At 39.8% G+C, this 26,033-nt stretch overlaps 1 protein-coding gene across 6 annotated transcripts in view; it reads right to left on the minus strand.

Moving 5' to 3' along the window:
* Positions 1-26,033, minus strand: part of RUFY2 (RUN and FYVE domain containing 2) — a 63,655-nt gene that overhangs the window by 22,295 nt on the left and 15,327 nt on the right. For 3 of the 6 annotated variants that reach the window (XM_066348968.1, XM_066348966.1, XM_066348967.1), the window contains exons 5-13: positions 20,946-21,069; positions 20,700-20,761; positions 17,750-17,815; positions 12,781-12,850; positions 9,965-10,066; positions 9,717-9,833; positions 7,180-7,347; positions 4,604-4,701; positions 2,087-2,206 (exon numbers count right to left, since the gene is read on the minus strand). In XM_066348968.1, the coding sequence (XP_066205065.1) occupies positions 2,087-2,206; positions 4,604-4,701; positions 7,180-7,347; positions 9,717-9,833; positions 9,965-10,066; positions 12,781-12,850; positions 17,750-17,815; positions 20,700-20,761; positions 20,946-21,069 (927 nt within the window). Of the gene's footprint in view, positions 1-2,086; positions 2,250-2,444; positions 3,839-4,603; positions 4,702-7,179; positions 7,348-9,716; positions 9,834-9,964; positions 10,067-12,780; positions 12,851-17,749; positions 17,816-20,699; positions 20,762-20,945; positions 21,070-26,033 lie in introns of those variants that run through there. The other 3 variants (XM_066348970.1, XM_066348971.1, XM_066348969.1) reach the window with 3 other exon arrangements.

Below are 26,033 nucleotides of genomic sequence, written 5' to 3' on the forward strand. Positions count from 1 at the left end.
AAAAGTAAAACAAGAATAAAAAAGAGAAAAATAAAACAACAGACTTAAGCTATAACATATAAACTATTTCACTAATTATAAATGTGCTAATTACATCATTAAAAGAGAGACTGGCAGATTAGATAAAACCAAAATTTTAGAAACTACTTCAAATATTAATATAATGACGATTGGGCTGAAAGTAAAGATAGAAAATGAGAATATTAATCTTTTGTCTACTATATGAAAACACTAATCAAAAGAAAGCAGAAGTGGCTATATTAATTCAGATAAAATAGACTTCAGAGCAAGAAAATTACCAGACAGAGAGGCTCATTGTATAAGGATAAAAAGGTCAGTTTACTAAGAATACACAGCAATCCTAAATGTATAGACACTATTCAACAGAACTTCAAAAGAAACAAAAACTGTTAGAACTGAAAGTAGAAATACCTAGGTCCACAATTATAGTTGGAAAACTTCAACAAATCCTCTTTCAATACTGATAGAACTACCAGACAGAAAATCAGTAAGGATGGAGAAGAATTTAACACCTCAAACAACAGATCTAAAGCAGCTTGGCAAGTTATACATCATATGTAGCATGTGCTCTTGTTTAATGATCTGTTAAACAGACTACAAAACTAACTCTATTGTCTTTTAATAACAGAAGTGATACATATTTACTGGGGAAAATATTGATGTTTATAAAGTAAAAATTAAAATATCTCTGTCAAGCCTGACCAGGCGGTGGTGCAGTGGATAGAGCGTTGGACTGGGATGTGGAAGGACCCAGGTTCGAGACTCCGAGGTCGCCAGCTTGAGCGCGGGCTCATCTGGCTTGAGCAAAAGCTCACCAGCTTGGACCCAGGGTCGCTGGCTCCAGCAAGGGGTTACTCAGTCTGCTGAAGGCCCACAGTCAAGGCACATATGAGAAAGCAATCAATGAACAACTAAGAAGTCACAACGCGCAACGAAAAACTAATGATTGATGCTTCTCATCTGTCTCCATTTCTGTCTGTCTGTCCCTGTCTATCCCTCTGACTCTCTCTCTGTCTTTGCAAAAAAAAATAAATAAATAAAAAATAAATAAAACTGTTTATTTAAAATATCTCTGTCAATCAGCCAACACTCCCCTGAAATAATCATTCCTCAGAATCTGTATTCTTTGAACTCTTTTCTATGTATATGTAAGTATATACATATTCAGTTTTAATTTTATAAAAAATAGGATCATACTTAGCATAGCATACTGTCTGAAACTTGCTTTTGTTTTCCAACTCAACGACATGTACTGACATCCTTCCTAGTTGGCTACATATCTATCATACGATGTACTCATAACAATGTTCTCAGAAAACATCACGTTAATAACAGATGTTCCTTTTATCTATTTTACTTATATATACATGGAGTTACAAAGGCCCATTATACTTAGAATCTAGAAACATAAACGCCAGATTAATGTTAAACAACAGAAAGAATTACTCTCCTTGAGCAAAAAAGACAGCAAGATAGTTGAAAGTGCTTTATAAATAAAAAAGGTAGTAAAACCATAAGTTTACATCATAAGTATGTTTTCTAATTTTTTTTTTTTAAGCAAGAGAGGGGGGGGGACAGAGAGGGAAGGAGAGAAGAGGGACTGACAGGAAGGGAGACAGATGAGAAGCATCAACTCATAGTTGCGGCACTTTAGTTATTCATTGATTGGCCTTGACTGAGGGGCTCCAGCCCAGCCAGTGACCCCTTGCTCACACCAGCAGCCCTGGGCTTCAAGCCAGCAGCCTTTGGGCTCAAGCCAGTGACCATGAGGTCATGCCTATGATCCCATGCTCAAGCTGGTGACCCCACGCTCAAGGCAGATGAGCCGACGCTCAAGCCAACGACCTCAGGGGTTTCGAACCTGGGTCCTCAGCATTCCAGGCCAATGCTCTATTCACTGTGCCACTGCCTGGTCAGGCTAATTTTTTTTTAAGGAGAACTACACAATCCAGGTGGCATCATTAAGTAAATGAAAATATAGGTATTTTACCAGATGTGTAAAAGAAAGGGGAGGCAGGTAAAAATTATGTTAATAAGTATATTTTTCCAAGAGTGGAATACTCACAGCTGTTTCTCTTTTTGAGAGATTTGTTTCTGCAGACTGTCGGATTTACTCTGACACTCCTGTAGGTATTTCTTGTCCTCGTCTTCAGCTTCCATTTGCGCCTTCTCTGCTTGCTGCAATCTGGTGTAATTCAAATCAACTTTGGGTAAAACTGAGGCTAGAACTAGGGTGTAAAAGGGTGAAGAAGACAAATAAAAGAAAAATGGGGAAATAGAAACATTTCTAAATGAAAACAAAGTTTGAGGGAAAACTCACAAACTCAAACGTGAAAGAGCCACACAATGTCTAGAAATTGTTTTGTGATTTTTTTCAATATAACATATAATATGCCCAAAATACTATCTTCAAATTTGTTTTATTTCTTGTTCATAATTAACAATGCAAAGCAATACAGCCTTTACCACTTTTGTAGAGCATAATGAATCAAGTTTCAAAGTATAATAGGTGTGCTACTGTCTTTTTACAAAACCATGAAAGGCATAGTACATGCCTCCACTACGTGAAGAAGCCGCATTGCTATATATTATGTGAGGATGTGTATGCCAGGAATCAAGTGTGCCAACAAGGCCAAGAGCAAAGACCTGCAATTACTTCAAATAATCGCCTACTCCTCCCTATAGGATCATTATGCATTTATTAATTATATCAAAGCTTTATTTATACGTGTGTGTGTTTTAAGATTTAAAAAAAATTAGTACTAGATTCTATTCTCTAGAGATTATTTTTGTTCCTTGTCATAGAATTTTAAAAATTAGCTGACAACGTGATTTTCATTTTTTCTGTTTATACATCATTGCTTCTCCCTGTGCTCAGCTCCACTCCCTCTTCCTACGGCCATCTAGGATTTCTTAGATTTAACTTCAATATTTTTATAAGAAAATAGCTCATAAGTATTCAAGAGACATGAATTCCTTGTAGGGAATCCTAAGAGAAATTTCTATTCAACTAACCAAAAAAACTGCCTCTTCTTCTCTTCCTTAAAATCATACCAATGGGGGCAACCCTCACATATTTCAGAAGTATAAATGCCACTTCCAAGTAAAAACGAATAGCTAACTTTAAAATACTAACGTGGGGGTGGGGGACCCAAGTGTTTTCTAATGTTATAGAAACTAAAAGAAAAGTTAGAGTGAGGTAGGCCCTGAAGCTGTGCTGTCACAGAAGAGGGCTCAAGGAAACGGGAAACGTGAGACGCTAAAGCACAAGACAATGGCCAATATGGGTTACAAACTATTTTAAATATATTTTAAAATTCGTAGAAGAGCCATTAAGCAAAGAGTGGACCAACAGCAGAAAAGAAATCTGTGCCAACACATTGTGAAACCAAAGGTTAACTTATTTTTAAACAATTTTTATATTTTCCATCAAAAAGTAGCTAAAAAGATAAAACTGCATTTGAAAATTCTGACCTCTGATGGTCAATACTCAAAATCAGCCCATGTGCACAAGGTTTGAGGGATGTGTTTTTGGAAATCTAAGTGCACCCACTCTGCTTCGCGTCAGTGTATTAACCATAGCAGCTGATCAAGAAGTGTACAGGGTCCCTAATACCCTTTCAGAAGACTAATAGCATAAATTCCTTTCTATTTAACATATTATAAAATTGTTGATTCTCTTTTAGTCTATTTAAATACAAGTGGTTTTTAGAAAGATATATCTTTGACCAGCTTGTACTGGTCCTGAGTGTCACTGCTGGCACTTTTCACCAATGACATTGCAATTGTCCTAGTTTGAGTTAACAAATCACTGTCACTTCATAATGGAATGGACAGAAATCAAAGACAGAAAAAGGTAATAAAGATGTCCAAAATGTAAAAATAGGGATAAAGAAAACAAAAAAGAAAAAAGAAGAAAGAGGATGTCAATAAAAGAATATTCATGTCAATAAAGCAGTAATAGTTATGTTTTTCATAAGTAGAGTCAAAGAAAGCAATGATAAGACATATGTTGACACCAACATGACAGGTCAATGGAAATACATTACATTTTCCAACAATAAAAGTGAAAAATGCCAATATAAAACAATTCAATTTAAACAAAATTATTTCTGGGGTTGGGTTAAGGGTCCTAGCGCAAAGAGGAACAACTAAACTGTCAACTCAGGAAGCTTGATTTCAGATAAAGAGATGGTGAGTAACAAAGGATATGACAATCAATATGCATGGAAATCAATCGAGGATAAGTCCACCATGGACTTAGTTCATTTTACAATTTTTCAAGGCTTCTGTTTGTGTATTTCTTTTATGTAATGTAATAGATTGAACAACATAAAATTGCTGATATTAGGCCTTTAAAAAAAAAACACCATAAAATGGCTCAAATGAATCAGCCCAATATAGAGCAACTTGATTCCATGCAACAACCAAAACAAAAAAGGCAAAATTCTGCTGGGCTTAAAAAAACCATGACCTAATTAATCTGAGTTTCCCTAATGGTTTTTGCGGCAGGTGTCAGAGTCGAGTGAAGACACGGGGAAGGAAGAAAGGAATAAAGGAACTAAGACTGGAAATGCTGTACCTTTGTTCCAGCTGCCTCATGGCTACAGTGATTTTACTGGTTTTTTCTTCTAACCGGGCAATTAGTTCATTTTTTTCTTTCAAACTATCTTCGGAACCCTATTTAGAAAAACACAAAAGCTATAGTGGTTTTGATTTTTAAATCTGAATATTTGTAAGTTTTGTATACCATTTTGCTATGAGACTGTACTTAGAAATGAGCAGAGTTAATTTGTAGATTAAAATACTACCATGATATAAAGCAGTAATACTATTAGATTTCATTTAAAATATAGTAAAGGAAAAAAGCCCCACCAGACTTTAATGTTTTTAGAAGACAACAAGATCAGTTCTTATCAAATATGCTGTTTCTCAAATTAAATTTTAAAGGGATTTTGGCAACAAGTGTATTTTAAAATGTCACTATATTAGAGAATTCATAATCATTACAGTAGAGCATTTCAATCAAAATTATATCTTTCTCAAGTCTACCATATTTCTCCATGTATAAGACCCTTCCACGTATAAGATGCACCTTAATTTCAGGGCTTGAAATTTGAAAAAATATGTACAGTGGCCCCTCGTCTGTCAAAAGGGTTAGGTTCTAAAAACCCCCGTGATAGGCAAAAATCAGCAAAACAGAGACCTTATATTTATTTTATTATTTATATACCATATTTTCCGCTCAATAAGATGCACTTTTCCCCCCCAAAAGTGAAAGGGAAAATGCCCGTGCATCTTATAGAGCCAATGTTCATTTTTTTAAGCTGCTGCAGGGCGCTGCACCAGTAAACATATGTAGAATGAGCACCAGCGGGAGCGTAATCATATCCGCCACAGCATCGTGCAGAACCCCGGCATCTGCTGAGTGATCTCCTGGTTCCAGTTTCCACAGTTGCATGCAGTGCAGGGGGAAGGTGAGCAACGCTGTGTGGGTGCATTCACCTGGCATCACCGAGGGCAGACGTGAGAGGAGCACTGCAGCAGTGGAGGGCTGTGCTGCAGCTGCTGGAGCTCTGTGTGAAGTGCTGACGTCACTTACTGCCCTATTAGTGCTCGACCAGTTTACAGCACATATTAGCAAAACCACAAAACAAAACTTTAAAAAAGTGAAGACTCATCTAACTGTAATTCCTGGGGTCCTTACCAGCCAGTTGCAACCTCTCAACGTTTCCATCAAAAACCATTTAAAGTCTTTATGCAAGAAGAGTGGAACAAATGGATGGCTGCTGGTAATCATGATCTGACACCAACTGGGCGAATAAAGAGACCCACTATCACTCAAGTTTGTGAATGGGTGAAAACATCATGGCAGTCAGTGAAGAATGAAACCGTGGTACGGTCATTCAAAAAATGTGGCATTAGCAATGCCTTAGATGGCACTGAAGATTGCATCATACATGAAAATAGCTTCATGAACCTGAAGCACTAATTGTGTCCTCCTTTGAAATCAGTAACTTCTTTTTCATCAGCAATTCTTCTTGCCTCATGCTGAACCATATTTGTGGACACAGGAATTCCAATTGTTCTTTGCTCTTCAATCCATATCTTCAATTCCCTCTCTAAATCAAGCCATTTTGCTGACTTTGTCTCGTGGCCTTCTTCTGCCGTGGTGTTTTCAGTAGGGTTTCTTCTTCCTATAGCCAGTCTTGGATTGATTTCTCAGTTGAAGGAGGACCAAACTGACATTCAGCAGCACAATTTCCATTCACTTTTGCAAACGATCCCTTTTAACTTGAATTCAGCACTATACGAAAATTTTTTCTGAGCCATTTCAGGACAGAATGTGGCAAAACATAACCTACCATAATATACCGGTAACAAGTGCAAAACAACAAGTACAAAGACAACAAGCACACACACAAAAAAACAGAAAATGCAAGTAAAAAAATCTACACCCATTGTATAAGACACACCAAGTTTTTAGACCCCAAATTTTTCAAAAAAGGGTGCATCTTATACATGGGGAATATGGTATACTATATAAAGAAGTTCAAAAAAATGACTGGTATATTTAGATTGAGTTTTCCCAAAAGATTTAACCTTTATACTGTTAATCTTTCAGCATTAAAAAACAAAACCAGATAGGTGATTGTTCTTTTATGCTTTTGTCATTGCTATATTTCTTAAGTTTCCATTTAGGGGGGAAAAAAACCTCACTGCTTTTTTTTGTTTTTGTTGTTGGAGAGAGGGAGAGAGCGACAAGAAGGGAGAAGCACCAACTCTTAGTTGCATCACTTTAGTTGTTCACTGACTGTTTCTCATACGTGCCTTGACCTGGGGCTCAAGTCCAGCCAGTGACCTCCTGCTCAAGCCAGCAACCTTAGGCTTCAAGCCAGCAACCTTAGGCTTCAAGCCAGCAACCCTGGGCTTCAAGCCAGAGACCTTGGGATTTTGAACCTGGGACCACAGCATCCTAGGTTGACACTCTATCCATTGCACCACCAGTGGTCATGCAAAATACTCATTGCTTTTTACAACCAATACAGCACAGTTAAAATAAGTAAGTTCATCTCTTAAAAACTAAATCCTCTATACAAATACTTCATTTTCAACTTATATAAAAAGAAAATCTGAGAATTTAAGAACATTCCTTACCTGCAACTTTTGATACATCTCTATGTTAATTGCTTTAACTTCCTCTAGTTGTTGTCTAAGGCCTATCAGAGTATCTTGTTTCTCATGGATATCTTTTTCCAGCAACTTCATGGCAAGTTCAATCTCATGTTTCATACTAACTTGTACTGCTAGCTCATTCTCCACATCCTGTAATTGCAACATAACCACTATTCATATTCCTTTACAATGTCTAAATCAGATACACAACAGTTAAATGAGACCAAGAAAATGTTTCTATTCAATATGTAAACTACTCCTTTTGATTTATAAGCACCACTAAAGAGAATCAATCAGGCCCTATAACAACATTCTAAATATTTTCAAATGCAAATTTTGCTAAAATGAAAACATTTAATAGACTGTCAATTATCACTATTCTACTGGCTTAAAGAATGAAGCATTTTGGCCCTGACCAGTTGGCTCAGTGGTAGAGCGTCGGCCGGGCATGCAGGAGTTCCGGGTTCGATTCCCGGCCAGGGCACAAAGGAGAGGCGCCCATCTGCTTCTCCACCCCTCCCCTCTCCTTCCTCTCTGTCTCTCTCTTCCCCTCCCGCAGCCAAGGCTCCACTGGAGGAAAGTTGGCCCAGACGCTGAGGATGGCTCCATGGCCTCCACCTCAGGTGCTAGAATGGCTCCAGTTGCAATGGAGCAACTCCCCAGAGCAAGAGCATCGTCCCCTGATGTGCATGCTGGGTGGATCCCAGCTGGGCACATTCGGGAGTCTGTCTGTATGCCCCCCTGCCCCGCCCCCCACTTCTCACTTTGGGGGGAAAAAAAGCAAAGAGGATGAAAAGGCTGGCAATACTCTTCTTGACTCGAATGATAGTGAAACGGGTATAATTCATTAAGATATACAATTGTATTTCTTTTCTTTTTTAAAAAAAATTTTTATAAAGATTTTATTTACTAATTTTATTTTATTTATTTATTTTTTTTGTATTTTTCTGAAGCTGGAAACGGGGAGAGACAGTCAGACAGACTCCCGCATGCGCCCGACCGGGATCCACCCGGCACGCCCACCAGGGGCGATGCTCTGCCCACCAGGGGGCAATGCTCTGCCCCTCCAGGGCGTCGCTCTGCCGCGACCAGAGCCACTCTAGCGCCTGGGGCAGAGGCCAAGGAGCCATCCCCAGCGCCCGGGCCATCTTTGCTCCAATAGAGCCTTGGCTGCAGGAGGGGAAGAGAGAGACAGAGAGGAAGGAGGTGCCCTGGCCGGGAATCGAACCCGGGTCCCCCACACGCCAGGCCAACGCTCTACCGCTGAGCCAACCAGCCAGGGCCTATTTACTGATTTTAGAGAGAGGAGAGAAAGAGAAAAAGGTAGGGGGTGGAGCAGGAAGCATCAACTCATAGTTGTTCCTTCTCGTATGTGCCTTAACGGGGCAAGCCTGGGGTTTCCAACCTGTGACCACAGCATTCCAGGTTGATGCTTTATCCACTGCATCACCACAGGTCAGGCTAAAATTGTATTTTTCTGTAGGTATTATATTTCTTTTTTTTAGCAAGAAAGGCAGAGACAGAGAGAGACAGACAGACAGGCTGGAAGGGAGAGAGATGAGAAGCATCAGTTCTTCACTGTGGCACCTTAGTTGTTCATTGAGTGCTTTCACATATGTGCCTTGATGGGAGAGGGGGGCTACAGCAGAGTGGGTGACCCCTTGCTCAAGCCAGCAACCTTGGGCTCAAGCCATGAACAGACAAGCCTAGGGTTTCAAACTGGCAACCTCAGCATTCCAGGTTGATGCTTTATCCACTGCACCGCATGTCAGGCCATAATTCCTTTTTTTTTTTTAAATTAAGTGAGAGGAGGAAAGGCAGAGAGACAGACTTCCACATGTGCTCTGATCAGGATCCACCTGGCAAGCCTCCTATGGCGATGCTCTACCTATCTGGGGCGCTGCTCCCTTACTCAGCAACCAAGCTATTTTTAGCACCTGAGGGGGAGTCCATGGAGTCATCCTCAGTGCCCAAGGCCAACTTTCTCAAGCCAATTGAGCCATGGCTGCAGGAGGGAAGAGAGAAGAGAGGAGAGAGAGAGAGAGGGAGAGAGAGATAGAGAAAGAGAGAGAGAGAGAGAGAGAGAGAGAGAGAGAAGTAGGAGGGGGAAGGGTGGAGAAGCAGAATAGTCACTTCTCCTGTGTGCCCTGACTGGGAATCGAACTTGGGACATCCACAAGCCCAGCAGATGCTCTACCACTGAGCTAACCAGCCAGGGCCATATTTCATAATTTAAAGGGGTAAAAAAAAAGGTTAATTTAAAATATTATTTTACTAATATTTGAATACATCATTCTATCCTATTTCCTTTTCTGTAATGCTGGTCACAAGCTATTCATTTCACAAACACAGATTTTAAGTTTAAAAAACACATACAGTGTGGGAGTTTAAATATTTGAGGGAATTAGGGAATGAGATTGATAGCTACCCCACACCAAAGAAGAATCAGGCTGAAAGAGACTTTAAGTAGTGCTTGCTTAAGGGTAAACTGTTATTATTATTTGCTAATGTAACTTTACCTGTCTTAACTGAGATTCATCTCGAAGCTGCTTTCTGGCTTCATTGTACATTTCATCTAGCCCCTGCCGAGAATGCTTATATGTTTGAAGCTCAGTTTCCACATCCACTTTGGTAACCTAGGAAGGAAACTTTTTATTCTATAATAGCTACTATTAATACAGCATAGGAATACCCAGTCATTACAAAAGACCCAAAAAGTAACAATTTCTGACACAAGACAGTTTTTTTGCAATCAATCTATACTTACCTCCAGGTGCTGCTGTGTTTTCATTAAAATCAATTTATTCTCACTTCGTAATTGATGATTTTCTTCTTGGAGTTTAATGATATTATTCTTTGCTATTGCTAACTAAATTATGGAACAGGAGCAAGAAAACATTTTAAACATCTTTATTTATACTTGCTTTATAGGTTATGTTTATGGATACCAATAATAGAAATTAAAATCCTAAAACTAATAAAAATGTGTCTTACAACTATAAAAACTTTCATAAGAAATATGTGCTCCTATTATCCGAAGATACCAATAAAAAATTTACTAATTTCTCCTATTTCCTTCTGTTAGTTGATATATATTCTGTTAATCAAAACATACTATGCCTATCTGGTTTACAGTATGTCCTGAATACAAAGTGCCTGAGTAAGCATATAAAGAACTATGCGTTAAACAATAAAACTGTAAAGGTGGGTAAAAACAGAAACATCTACAAGGAAGAAAAGGTTTTGCTATCACTGAAAATGACATTCATGATAACCAAATAATACCCTGTGAGAAATGACACATTGAGTGACCATCGCAAATATGAGACTGCTCTCATCATCAGTTAAACATGAATGGTTAAGTGGCTTGGCTCTGAGGCCCAGAATAAAAAGAAGGGTTAGGAAAGGAAAGTAGGGACCACGCCCCAATGCTGGCTTGCAAATAAATTTCTGAATAATTTATCAAGGAAACAACTTGAAATTAATAGTGTGCCTAAGGCCAAAAAGAGGCACAAACCAGTAAACAGTTCTCTCTAATGGTCCAAAACTATTCAAATGAAGGTACATTCTTTTTTCCCCTTTTTTAAGGTTGGAAAAATTACTTTATGAAGACTTAAGAAGCACTGAGTATAATTAAACTGTAATCCAGAGTTAGATACAATTCCAAAATAAGTTATCATAGATGAGACCATGAAATTTCCTAATACTTGATTTTAATTACATTGAGCTAATTTTCTAAAACTCAGAGGAAGCAATATTTATGGTATGTGGAGTAGTTATGAAAAATCGGGCACCAGGTATATCATGTATGTATATCTGTGTTTGTGTGCACACACACATATCTCCCAAGAGTATATGAACTAGGAAACAGGTGATGCACATATCTCAGCATTACTAGAGTGCAGAGTTTGAGACTGGGATTTATACATGCTTTTCAAAGTGTGGGGTTTAGAAAAGGAGAAGACATGTTGTTTTCAAAACCTGAAGGTTTTCTCAGGACTGAAGTCAAAACTGTAACTGCCACAAAAGAGGAAAAGAGGGAAGCTTTTCTCTGTCTGAAGATGCATTTTTTAGAAATTTATTCATTTTAGAAAGAGACAGAAAGAGAAACAGAGCGAGAGAAGGGGGGGAGGAGCAGAAAGCATCAACTCCCATATGTGCCTTGACCAGGCAAGCCCGGGATTTCGAACTGGCAACCTCAGCGTTCCAGGGCGATGCCTTTACCCACTGTGCCACTGCAGGTCAGGCCTGAAGATGCATTTTTAACTGCAGCCATAAAATCATGTGTTCCCTGATTTTAAAAAATTGGGCGAGTTTTAAAAAAAATAAGAATTTTAATTAACATAGAAAATAGGGTCCATAGTACTAATAAAACAATTTCTTCCTCTACCCTAAATTAGTCTGAATATAGAAAGCAATACTTTAATGGTTTGACAGGTTTTTAAAAACTTAATGTGCCCTGGCCGGTTGGCTCAGTGGTAGAGCGTCGGCAGGGTGTGCAGGAGTCCCGGTTTCGATTTCTGGCCAGGGCACACAGGAGAAGCACCCATCTGCTTCTCCACCCCTCCCCCTCTCCTTCCTCTCTGTCTCTCTCTTCCCCTCCCGCAGCCAAGGCTCCATTGGAGCAAAGATGGCCCAGGCGCTGAGGATGGTTCCATGGCCTCTGCCTCAGGTGCTAGAATGGCTCTGGATGCAACAGAGCAATGCCCCAGATGGGCAGAGCATCGCCCCCTGGTGGGCATGCCGGGTGGATCCCGGTCAGGCACATGCGGGAGTCTGTCTGACTGCTTCCCCGTTTCCAACTTCAGAAAAATACAAAAAAAAACAACAAAAAAACTTAATGTAAAAGTAGTATTAAAAAGAGAGCTAATGCCTGACCTGTGGTGGTGCAGTGGATAAAATGTCAACCTGGAATGCTGAGGTTGCCCGTTCAACACCCTGGGCTTGCCCAGTCAAGGCACATACAAGAAGTAACTACTATGAGTTAATGCTTCTTGCTCTTCCCCCTTCTCTCTCTTTCTCCCTCTCTAAAATCAATAAATAAAATATTAAAAAAAATTTTTTTTTAACTTTCAGTGTTTATAAAAAAAAGTGAGTGCTAAAATAAGTTTCTGGTTCTGGGACTACCAGATAGCCGCTTTGACAATGCAGGGAGCCAGAGCACATGGGATGGATTTTCCACATGGGAGGGTGAAGGAAGGGTGGGTCTGATCTTGCTTCAAAAGAAAAGCAAGCTGAACAATGGAACAAGTGAGAGAGTGTCATTTTAGCAGAAAATTCTAACTACAGGTGATTCCACTATTGAAATTCAGGTTATCCAGATTTGAAAATGAGAAGCACAGCTTATTCATAGAAGAGTATGTATGAGTTTCATCTTTGAGGCCCATTTCTAGAAGTTGAGTACCTTGAAACTATTCAGATTTACCTGAGATATGTGGTTTCTCTCAAACTTCTCAATTACAATTATATTACAAGTATTCCATCATAATGATGAAATGTATGTATGTGTGTGTGCTAAAGATGAAAAAGGATTGCAAATATTAGGTCCGTAAAAGACAATTATACATGGCTGGATGACAATACCTCTTCAATCAGCTTCGTATTTGACTTTTCTAATGAGTCAACTCTTGAATGGAGACTGCTGACTGTGCTGCTGAAATTAATAAAGAAAAAACTCATTCAAAATCACACGAACTCACACAGGCAAGAAAAACTGTTACCCTAGACTCTAAGTTGAGTGACATGCACCAACTGCCCTGTCTGAATTTTTGGGTGTGGAAAATATCAAGTTGGACAGCTTTAGCCAGAAAAACAATAAAGACTGTAGCTGCCCTGGCCGGTTGGCTCAGCGGTAGAGCGTCGGCCTGGTGTGCGGGGGACCCGGGTTCGATTCCCGACCAGGGCACATAGGAGAAGCGCCCATTTGCTTCTCCACCCCCCCCTCCTTCCTCTCTGTCTCTCTCTTCCCCTCCCGCAGCCAAGGCTCCATTGGAGCAAAGATGGCCCGGGCGCTGGGGATGGCTCCTTGGCCTCTGCCCCAGGCGCTAGAGTGGCTCTGGTTGCAGCAGAGCGACGCCCCGGAGGGGCAGAGCATTGCCCCCTGGTGGGCAGAGCGTCGCCCCTGGTGGGCGTGCCCAGTGGATCCCGAGTCTGTCTGACTGTCTCTCCCCGTTTCCAGCTTCAGAAAAATACAAAAAAAAAAAAAAAAGACTGTAGCAAAAGAGTCAATATTTCTATTAAAATTTCATTTGATGCTGCTCAATATTTATCTTAAGATTCCTTTTATAGCCTGACTTGTGGTGATGCAGTGGATAAAAGTGTTGACCTGGAATGCTAGGGTCACTAGTTTGAAATCCTGGGCTTGCTTGGTCAAGGCACATATGGGAGTTGATGCTTCCTGCTCCTCCCCCCACTTGTCTCTCTCCCCCATTCTCTCTCCCTCTTTCCTCTCTAAAATTAATAAATAAAATCTTAAAAAGAAAAATAAAACAAAAATGGCCCTGACCGGTTGGCTCAGTGGTAGAGCGTCAGCCCACCATGTGGAAGTTCCAGGTTCGATTCCAGTCAGGGCACACAGGAGAAGCAGCCATCTGCTTCTCCACACTTCCCCCTCTCCTTTCTCTCTATCTCTCTCTTCACTTCCTGTAGCCAAGGCTCCAATGGAACAAAAGTTGGCCCGGGTGCTGAGGATGGCTCCATGGCCTACGCCTCAGGCACTAGAATGGCTCCAGTAGCAATGGAGCAGCTGCCCAGATGGGCAGAGCATCGCCCCCTAGTGGGCATGCTGGGTGGATCCCAGTCAGATGCATGCAGGAGTCTGTCTGCCTCCCCACTTCTCACTTCGGAAAAATACCAAAACCCCCCCAAAAAGATCCCTTTTATATTTATATTATAATATTTAAGAAAATTACACACAAAGATTACTAAATACTGTTTAAACTAAATTTAAAATTATTTTTTAAAGGATGAACTTCAAATGTCCATTTTATAATGAAGTGGCTTAATGAAACTTATAAACAGTGTTCATCAACAGAAGCCCCATACTGTTCCCCCTCTCCACTTCCATAATAACTTAAAGACCTTCAAAGTCACTTAGTGTTGAGAAATGTGAATATGAGATACCTAATATCAGGTACCCAGTCAGCCTGAGGCTAAGCAAACACCCCATCTTTCAAGGATATAGTCACGTCAGGTTATACCACATGAACACAACTGTGTTTGCATTTTTGTCTAAATCAATCAAGGCTGGACATTATTGCACATTTTACTAAGTCTAATTTTCAAGGCCTGCTTGATTTTACCATTCCAAACTTTCTCTAATGAAATGTAGTATGTTGTATACATTATAGTAAAAATGTATAACAGGTTTAACATATTTGATACCAGTCTCAGAAACAACTATTGGCATAGTAGTTGAGCTGTGAAACAAGAAAAATGTTTTCTCATTCATATTAAATAATTTTTAAATATAATCATTCTTAGGCAAACAACTTGAGTTTTTCACAAACAGCCAGGGTATCCTGATATGAGATTAACGCACTAGAAGATCAAAGACCAAGATAATCCAGTCCCTGCTTTTCTACTTTCTAATTGTGTCACCCTTGTAAAACCTTTTTGAGCTTCAGTTTCCTTACCTATAAAATCAGACAATAATACCTGCCCTACCTTATGTGAGAATGAAAAAGTAATCAAAGAAAGCACTTTTGAAAAAAAATAAACCCTCAACAGTGGTTTTCTTTGAGTGAGGGATATCAGGTGAATTCTACTTTTATCTGCTTTCTATACTTTCAAAATATTATAAACATATAAGATATATTATCTAATTAGAAAAACAATGAAACTTTTTAATACATAAAATATTCAAGGTAAGGCCCCAGTATTACAGTCATTGATTAACATACACATCATTTAAGAGAGACTGAGAAAGTTCATTTGCCAAATGGAATAGACTCTAAGACAGACTGTTGAGTAAAGTACAGAATATTGAAAAAAAAAGTATATCACCTTATGTGTAAAGAACTGGGAGAAGGTGAAAAATATAAGAAACTATACGTATATTCTTGTTTATTTGCATAAAGTATCTGTGAAGGCATTCATCAGAACCTGAGAGAGAAACTAGATGGTTGGCCATTAGGGAAGAAGGAGACTTTTCATTTAATATTTGTTTTAAAGTTTAAACTATGGGGAAATATTACCTGTTCCCAAGAAAGTAAATAAATCAGCAATACAAGGTCACACTTAGAAATACAATGTCAGAAATACAAACTACAAAATACACATGTATATACCTATATATTTCCTATGATATCTATTATTAAAATTCCTTGATTAAAAAAAAAGACACTTGGCCCTAGCCAGTTGGCTCAGTGGCAGAGCACTGGACTAGTGTGTGTGAATGTCCTGGGTTCGATTCCCAGTCAGGGCACAGTGGAGAAGCAACCATCTGCTTCTCCCCCCCCTCCCCCTCCCCCCTCCCCCCTCTCCCCTCCCCCCCTCCCCTCTCCCCCCTCCCCCCTCCCCCCCCCCCCTTTCCCTGCTGCAGCCATGGCTCAATTGGTTTGAGTGCATCAACCCCAGGCAGTGAGGATGGCTCTGTGGAGCCTCCACCTCAGGCACTAAAAATGGCTTGGTTGCAAGCATGGCCGTAGATGGGTAGAGCATCAGCCCCAGATGGAGTTACCAGGTGGATCCTGGTTGGGGTGCATGCAGGAATCTGTTTCTCCATCTTCCCTCCTCTCACTTGGAAAAGAAGAAAGAAAGAAAAAGAAGAAGACACTCGTCTGACCTGTGGTGGCACAGTGGATAGGGTATTAACCTGGAATGCGGAGGCCACTGGTTTGAGATGCCAGGCTTGCCCAATCAAGGCACTATAAAAGCAACTGTGAATAGATGCTTCCCGCTCCTTTCTCCCTCCCGCCTCTCTCTCTCTTTCTCCTCTCTCCAAAATCAATAAATAAAATCTTTTTTTTTTTTTTTTAATATTTTATTTATTGATTTTTTTTTAGAGAGAGGGGAGAGAGAGAGAGAGAGAGAGAGAGAGAAAGGGGAGGAGAAGGAAGCATCAACTCCCATATGTGCCTTGACCAGGCAAGCCCAGGGTTTCGAACCGGCAACCTCAGTGTTCCAGGTTGACGCTTTATCCCACTGCACCACCAGAGGTCAGGCAATAAATAAAATCTTAAAAAAAAATGACTCATACAAGATCTCTCCTTTCTCTCCAACTTCAAAGGGAAAGCAAGAGATCCAGTTTATTAGTTTTCCTACAATAGGAAAATGTTGAATTGTATTTCTTTTATTGTAATACATGTTTTCTTGTTTTGCTTTTTAAATTTTTTGACACAAAGAGAGTCAGAGAGAGGGACAGATAGGGACAGACAGAAAGGGAGAGAGATAAGAAGCATCAATTCTTTGTTGCAGCACCTTAGTTGTTCACTGATTACTTTGTCATATATGCCTTGACCAGGGGGGCTACAGCAGAGCCAGTGACCCCTTACTCAAGCCAGGGACCTTTGGGCATAAGCTAGCGACCATGGAGTCACGTTTGATCCCACGCTCAAGCCAGCGACTCCGTGCTCAACCTGGTAAGCCTGTGCTCAAACCAGATGAGCCCACACTCAAGCTGGCAACTCGGGGTTTCGAACCTGGGTCCTCTGCGTCCCAGTCCAATGCTCTATCCACTGCACCACTGCCTGGTCAGGCCTGTAATACATGTTTATTGTGTAAAATTCAGAAAGTACAGAAGAGTATAAAAAATAAAAATTATTCATAATCCCATTATCCAGAGATAGCCATTTTTTTTTCATTGTTCCTTTTAACTAATAAAAACAGTCCATTCCTAACTATGTAGCAAATATTCACTATATATGTTACATAGTATGGTAGCCATAAGCCATTTGTAGCTACTAACAAACACAATGTGACTAGTTGAAATAGAAATGTACTGTGATATAAAACACATATTAGATTTTGAAGATAGTACTAAACAATTAATATAAAATTTATCAATAATTTTTATATTGATTACATGTTGAAATCATAATATTTTGGGTATTTAGAGTTAAATAAAGTATATTTTTAATTAATTTCATGTTTCCTTTTTTAACCTTTTTAATGAGGTTTACCAGAAATTTAAAATTACCTATATGACTCATTATACTTCAGAACTGCACTATAGTATTTTACAAACAGATCTTAGAAATTCTTCCCAGAGAGAGTATTCCCTGACAGTTTTAACAACCAGGTGACATTGTAGGGAGAGAACTTCCACCAGGGAAGATGAAAGCTACATTTATACATAAAGCCCTTTGAAGTAGGAAAAATGAATTATTGAACCATCAAAATGATACAAACCTCCACCCTATCTAGCTTTTTTCTTAAGGATACAGGGGTAAATTTGAAATTATATTTCTAAATTCTCTGAAGATTCTATTTAAAAATCTGACTCTGAAAATGAATTATTTCCAATAATTCTCTATAACCTTAATTTTGATTTTCTTTATCTCCTCACCCTTTCTCAAAGAGGTGCAGAAGGAATGGGGTTCACAATACTTACTTCAGTTGTCTATTTAATTCTTCAACATAATTCTTCTGGTCTAATATGGCAGCAATTTGAACATTCCTAAAAGGAGGAAAAGTAGTTTTGTACTAGTTGGAAAGGTCTTGAATGTTAAAAATGTCTAAATAATCTAAAATTACTGTAAAAAATATCTAAGTCATTTAAAATTGTTCTAAAACCATTCTAATGAAACATTATTTTGTGCCCTGACCAGAGAGCTCAGTTGATTAGAGCATCATCTTGAAGTACCAAGGATGCTGGTTTGATCCCTGGTCAGGCACATAAAGGAAAAGCTTGATGTTCCTGTCTCTCTTGCTCTCCCTCTTGCTAAAATCAATAAATAAAAAATTTTTTTAGAGCCTGACCAGGCAGTGGCACAGTGGATAGAGCGTCGGACTGGGATGCAGAGGACCCAGGTTCGAGACCCTGAGGTCGCCAGCTTGAGCGTGAGCTCATCTGGTTTGAGCAAAGCTCACCAGCTTGGACCCAAGGTCGCTGGCTCGAGCAAAGGGTTACTTGGTCTGTTGAAGGCCCATGGTCAAGGCACATAGGAGAAAGCAATCAGTGAACAACTAAGGTGTCACAATGAAAAACTAATGATTGACACTTCTCATATCTCTCCATTCTGTCTGTCTGTCCCTATCTATCCCTCTCTCTGACTCTGTCTCTGAAAATAAATAAATAAATGTTTTAAAAACCTACACATTATCTTTCCTTTAAACTAAAATTCAACAATCTTTATAATCATGTAGCAATAAGCTGTATACTAAATAATTATAGTCCTCATTAAGTAAATTACTTGCTAATACTAGCTCCATTAGTATATTTAAAAATTTTTTGCATCAGTATGATTTTTATTAAAGTATACTGACATATAACATTGTGTAAATTTAAGGCATACAATACATTGACTCAATAGTTTTATATGTGATATGATTGCCACTGTTGCAATAATTATAGATTAAGTATATTTTAATTTTAAACACAATAGATCTTGAAATAAACTAGCATACATAAGCTTGTGAATAAGCTTCATCCCTTTTATCACGAAACACAGCTAATTAACTTTATTTTTTTTAAGAGAGAGGGGGGGAAGGGAGAGCGAGCGAGCGAAACATCGATTTTTTATTCCACTTATTTATGCACTCATTGGTTGATTCTTGTATGTGCCCTGACCAGTACTGAATCCACAACCTTGGCATATTGGGACAATGCTCTAATTAACTGAGGTACCTGGTCAGGGCCCACAGCTAACGATTAAAATGGGTCTTAGGACACCGTGGCTAGATAGCTAAGTTGGTTGGAGCATCGTCCTAAAGCACAGAGATTGCAGGTTCAATCCCCAGTCAGGGCACATAGAGGAACAGATCTATGTTCCTCTCTCTCTCTCTCTCTCTTTCTCTCTCTCTCTCACTTCCTCTCTCACTAAAATCAATAAAAAAATTAAAAATAAAATTTAAATGGGTCTCAGGAAATACAGGTATAACCGAAGTTATACATCATACAAAAGCTTCCTTCCAAGTGGTTTTTGCTTTGTAAAGTTTGTAAATAGAAGTAAAAACTAACAAAGCAAGAACTACACACAAATTAAGGAAATAAAAACCACATTGTAAATAGATGGACCTCATACTGATTTATAAAGAGCTTCATTAGTTTGACCTGTGGTGTGGTGCAGTGAATGAAGTGTCAACCTGGAAATAGTGAGGTCACTGGTGTGAAACCCTGGGCTTGCCTGGTCAAGGCACATACGAGAAGCAACTGCTGTGAGTTGATGCTTCCCGCTCCCTCACACACACACTTCTCTCTCTCTCTCTCGCCTCTCTTTAAAATCAACAAATAAAATCTTTTTTTTTTTTTGAGAGAGAGAGAGAGAGCTCCAGGGGTAGCCAAACAGGAAGGGAGAGAGATGAGAAGCATTAACTCATAGTTGTGGCACTTTCACTGTTCACGGATGGCTTTCTCATATGTGTCTGTACTGGAGGGCTACAGCCAAGCCAGTGACCCCTTGTTCAAGCCAGCAACCTTGGGCTCAACCAGAGACCAGCTATTATCCCATGCTCAAGCCAGATGAGCCCATGCTCAAGCCAGCAACCTTGGTGTTTCGAGCCAGGGTCCTCTGCAGTCTCAGGTCAATGTTCTATCCGCTGCACCACTACCTGCTCAAGCTAAATAAAATCTTTCAATAGAAAAAGAAAGCAACATTAAAAAAATGCATGTGAGCCCTGGCCATTGGCTCAGTGGATAGTGTCAGCCCGGCATATGGACACCCAGGGTTTGATTCCCAGTTAGGACACACAGGAGGAGCGACCATCTGCTTCTTTCCCTGCCTTCCTCTTCCCCTCCCATAGCCAGTAGCTTGATTGGTTCAAGCATGGCCCTGGGTGCTGAGGATAGCTCAGTTGGTCTGAGCAGGTCAGCCTCAGGTGCTAAAAATAGCTCAGTACTTGAGCATCAGCCCTAGATGAGGTTCCTGGGTGGATCTCAGTGGGGGCACATGCAGAAGTCTGCCTCACTATCTCCCCTCCTCTGACCAAAAAAAAAAAGGCTCTGACAGTTGGTCCAGTGGTGGAGCATCAGCCCAGTGTGTGGATGTTCTGGGTTCGATTCTCAGGCAGGGCACACAGGAGAAGCACCGATCTGCTGTTCTATCCCTCCCCCTCTCACTTCCCTCTCTTTCTTTCTCTTTGCCTCCTACAGCCATGGCTTGACTGGAGCGAGGTGGCCTCGGGCACTGAGGATGGCTCAATTGCCTCACCTCAGGTGCTAAGAAGAGCTCAGATGCTGAGCAACGAAGCAATGCCCCAGATAGGCAGAGCATCGCCCCCTAGTGGCTTGCCAGGTGAAATCTGGTTGGGGCACATGCAAGAGTCTATCTCTCTGCCTCCCCTCCTCCTCTCACTAAATATATATATAAAAATGCACGTGAAATAATTTAAGAAAATCATACCTTTCTTTATTTCCAATTTCATCTTCATTCTTTAAGTACATGGAAAAATCAATCACTCCAACCTGAATTTATAAATATTAAAAGGGGAGAAATATCAGAAGTACCTTTAACATGCAACAGAATTTCATTCTCAACTTATCTTAACTTTTTAAGAGCACTATTTACAACTCAGAGTAATACCTGGATCAAAGAAGAACAGTGCAAATTTAAAACATTCTATATTTGATACTAGTCATTTTTACTTACTTGTGAGTCTAAATCCTCTCCTTTTACACACAGATTAGCATCTATCACATTCAGGCCAACCAGCAGCCCAACTATTACTGCTCCTTCTTCTTCCATCATTAGGGCATGATACTCATAAAATTCACTGTGAAAATTAAAATAATAAAAACCTTAAATCACAAATTTATTTCAAAAACTAAATTTTCAAATCTCAGCTCCTTATTACAAACATAGAACCGAAAAATATTAGGTATCTTCGACCTGTGATGGCGCAGTGGATAAAGCATCGACCTAGAAATGCTGAGGTCGCCGGTTCGAAACCCTGGGCTTGCCTGGTCAAGGTACATATGGGAGTTGTGCCAGCTCCTCCCCCACTTCTCTCTCTCTGTCTCTCCCTCTCCTCTCTAAAATGAACTTAAAAAAAAATATTAGGTATCTTCAAATTAGCCCTTCTATATTGAATCATTTAAAATTTTTGAGATTTACATGTCTATACAGAAAACGTCTGAGAAAGAGACTAAAGGAGATAAAATTGAAAAAAAAATGTTGAATGAGAAAGAAGAGAAGCAAAGAGAGATCAAAAGAGAAAGAAACATCACTGAGACCTGGGATGTTTATGACCCTCAGAAGACACAGTAACTATTACTGATCTGATTACAACACCTTTTTTAATGAAGTTTATTTTATTAATTTTAGAGAAAGAGGAATGGGGGGGGGTGAGAGAGAGAGACAAGAACATCAACCTGCTCCTGGATGTGCCCGGACTAGGTATCAAACCGGCAACCTCTGCTCTTCCCGACAATGGTCTAACCAACCGAGCTATCCAGCCAGGGCTGATTATCCTTTTTATTACAGTTGACTTTTCAATTCTAGTACTTATTAAGACCCTTGGCATAAAGACTAAGGTGAGGAAATGAACATATGAAACATTTCAAAACCTACAGTCAAGTCAGTACATTTGATATATGCATTGATATGTTACCAGAAAACCAATAAAAGATACTTATGGAACTCTATATTCTAAGAAATGCTCAAATAAGAGACATGTGAAAGAAACTGGACAGTTTAAAAACTAATACTTCAATATTCATATTAAAAAATAGTTATCACTATCATGCCTTCCCATAAACTTCCATGTATAGTATTTAATCACTTCAGTTAACCTTTAGAATATTATTGAGAAATTGCAAGTGCTTAAAGTATGGTCATTCTCATTTTAAAAATAGGAAAACCACCCTGGCCGGTTGGCTAGTGGATAGAGCGTCAGCCCCAGCATCTTGATGTCCGGGGTTCAATCCTCGGTCAGGGCACACATGAGAAGTGACCATCTGCTTCTCTCCCCGCTCCCTTTACCTTTCTTTCTCTCTTCCCATCTCACAGCCAGTAGCTCACCTGGTTAGAACTAGGGCCCTGGAAGCTGAGGATAGCTCAGCTGATTCCAGCTTAGGCCCCAGAGGGGGCTGCCAGGTAGATACTGATAGGGATACATGTAGGAGTCTGTCTGTCTCTCCTCTTCTTTAATTAATTAAAATAAAATAAAACATAGGGCACTCCCGTGAAGGAGAGGCAGAAACCACAGCAACAGCCCCAGAGGACAGGCACAGAAAACGCCCATACCCGAACTCCCTAGGCAGCAACAGCAGAGGGGGTGGCTGGCCTGCAGACAGACCACAGCTTGGGAACACAGAGGCCACACCCAGTGGACTCCAGTGGCCAAAACCTTCTTTTACACAGAAAAAATGAGAAGGCAAAGAAATGCAACACAAATGAATCAAGAGAAATCCCCAGAAAAGGACCTGAATGAGTCAGATAAAACCATTACCAGATGCAGAGTTTAAAATAACGATTGTTAGGATGCTCAAAGATATTAGAACAACAATAAATGGTCATTACAACCATTTAAATAAAGAGATAGCAAATATAAAAAAGAACATTGAAATAATAAAAAAGAATCAGTCAGGGTCCTGGCCGGTTGGCTCAGTGGTAGACCATCAGCCTGGTGTGCAGGAGTCCTGGGTTTGATTCTCAGCCAGAACACACAGAAGAAGCGCCCATCTGCTTCTCTACCCCTCCCCCTCTCCTTCCTCTCTGTCTCTCTCTTCCCTTCCCTCAGCCAAGGCTCCATGGAGCAAAGTTAGCTTTATGGCCTCTGCCTCAGGCACTAGAATGGCTCTGGTTGCAACAGAGCAACGCCCCACATAGGTGGAGCATCGCCCCCTGGTGGGCACGCCGGGTGGATCCCGGTCGGGCGCATGCGGGAGTGTGTCTGACTGCCTCCCCATTTCCAACTTCAGAAAAATACAAAAAAAAAATCAGTCAGAAATGACAAATACAATATCAGAAATGAAGAACACAATGGAAGGAATTAAAAGCAGGATGGATGAAGCTGAGAATCGAATCAGTGAGTTACAGGACAAGATAAATGAAGCATGGAGGCAGAGCAGAAAAAAGAAAAGAGACTCAAAAAGTCTGAGGAAACTCTAAGAGAGCTCTGTGACAACATGAAGAGAAATAACATCCGCATCATAGGGGTTCCTGAAGAAGAGAAAGAACAAGGGATAGAGACTTTGTTCAAACATATCATAGCTGAAAACTTCCCTCAATTAAGGCAGGAAAACATCTCACAAGTTCAAGAAGCACAGAGAACTCCATTAAAGAGAAACTCAAAGAAATCTACACCAAGACACACCATAATCAAAATACCAAAGTTAAGTGATAAGAGAAAATATTAAAGGCTGCTAGCGAAAAAAAGACTATCACCTACAAAGGAGCCCCTATAAGGATGACTTCTGACTTCTCAACAGAAACACTTGAGGCCAGAACGGAATGGCAAGAAATATTCAAAGTAACACAGAAAAAGAGCCTACAACCAAGACTACTTTATCCAGCAAGGCTATCATTTAAAATTGAAAGAGAAATAAAAAGCTTTCCAGACAAAAAAACACTCAAGGAATTCACTACAACCAAACCAATGCTGCAAGAAATGCTAAGGGGCCTGTTGTAAACAGATCAAAGGAGAAAAAGAATATAGCAAAAGAGGAATACAGTTTTAAAGAATAAAATGGCAATAAACAACTACATATCAATAATAACCTTAAATGTAAATGGATTAAATGATTCAATCAAAAGACATAGGGTAGCTGCGTGGATAAGAAAACAGGACCCATACATATTCTGTCTATAAGAGACACACCTTAAAACAAAAGATGCACATACACTGAAGGTAAAAGAATGGAAAAAATATTTCATGCAAATGGAAATAAAAAAAAGCTGGGGTAGCAATACTTATATCAGACAAATTGGACTTTAAAACAAAGGCTATAGTAAGAGATAAAGAAGGTCACTACATAATGATAAAGGGAGCAATCCAACAGGAAGATATAACTGTTATAAATATCTATGCACCTAATATAGGAGCACCTAAATATATAAAGCAGACTTTGATGGATTTAAAGGGCGAGATCAACAGCAATACTATAATAGTAGGGGATTTCAATACCCTACTAACATCACTAGATAGATCCTCAAGAAAGAAAATTAACAAAGAAACAGCAAACTTAAAGGACATACTAGATCAAATCGGTTTAATAGATATCTTCAGAACCTTTCACCCTAAAGCAGGAGAATATACATTCTTTTCAAGTGCTCATGGTACATTCTCTAGGATAGTCCAAATGTTAGGGCACAAAAGCGGTCTCAACAAATTTAAAAAGATTGAAATCATATTAAGCACTTTCTCTGATCACAATGGCATGAAACTAGAAATCAACCACAACAGAAAAACTGGAAAATATTCAAACACTTGGAAACTAAATAGCATGTTATTAAATAACGAATGGGTTAACAATGAGATCAAAGAAGAAATAAAAAAATTCCTAGAGCCTGACCAGGAGGTGGCACAGTGGATAGAGCATCAACTTGGATGCAGAGGACCCCGGTTCGAGACCCCAAGGTCACCAGCTTGAGCACGGGCTCATCTGGTTTGAGCAAAGCTCACCAGCTTGGACCCAAGGTCGCTGGCTCAAGCAAGGGGTTACTCGGTCTGTTGAAGGCCAGCGGTCAAGGCACGTATGAGAAAGCAATCAATGAACAACTAAGGTGTTGCAACGTGCAATGAAAAACTAATGATTGATGCTTCTCATCTCTCTCCGTTCCTGTCTGTCTGTCCCTGTCTATCTCTCTCTCTGACTTACTCTCTGTCTCTGTAAAAAATAAATAAATAAATTTATTAATTTTTAAAAATCCTAGAAATGAACGATAATGAGCATACATCAACTCAAAATTAATGGGACACAGCAAAAGCAGTCCTGAGAGGGAAGTCCATAGCATTACAGGTATACCTCAAGCAGCTAGAAAGCCTGACCAGGCGGTGGCGCAGTGGATAGAGCGTCAGACTGGGATGTGGAAGACCCAGGTTCGAGACCCCGAGGTTGCCAGATTGAGCGCGGGCTCATCTGGCTTGAGCAAAAAGCTCGCCAGCTTGGATCCAAGGTCGCTGGCTTGAGCAAGGGGTTATTCGGTCTGCTGAAGGCCCGTGGTCAAGGCACATATGAGAAAGCAATCAATGAACAACTAAGGTGTCGCAATGCACAACGAAAAACTAATGATTGATGCTTCTCATCTCTCTGTTCCTGTCTGTCTGTCCCTGTCTATCCCTCACACTGACTCTCTCTCTGTCTCTGTAAAAAAATAAAAATAAAATAAAATTTAAAAAAAAATCATCAAAAAAAAAAAGAAGCTAGAAAAAGCTCAAATAAACAACTTGACCCTGCATCTAAAAGAACTAGAAAAAGAACAGCAAGTAAAGCCCAGAGCTAGTAGAAGGAAGGAAATAATAAAGATCAGAGCAGAAATAAATGACATAGAGGCTAAAGAAACAATACAGAGGATCAATGAAACCAGGAGCTGGTTCTCTGAAAAGGTAAACAAGATCGATGAACCTTTAACCAGACTCACCAAGAAAAAAAGAGAGAGGACTCAAATAAAATTAGAAATGAGAGTGGAGAAATAACAACTGACACAACAGAAATACAAAATACTGTAAGAAAATACTATGAAGAACTGTACGCCAAAAAACTAGACAACCTAGATGAAATGGACAAATTCCTT

The sequence above is a fragment of the Saccopteryx leptura genome, chromosome 9, assembly GCF_036850995.1.
Source record: "Saccopteryx leptura isolate mSacLep1 chromosome 9, mSacLep1_pri_phased_curated, whole genome shotgun sequence".
Lineage (NCBI taxonomy): Eukaryota > Metazoa > Chordata > Mammalia > Chiroptera > Emballonuridae > Saccopteryx > Saccopteryx leptura.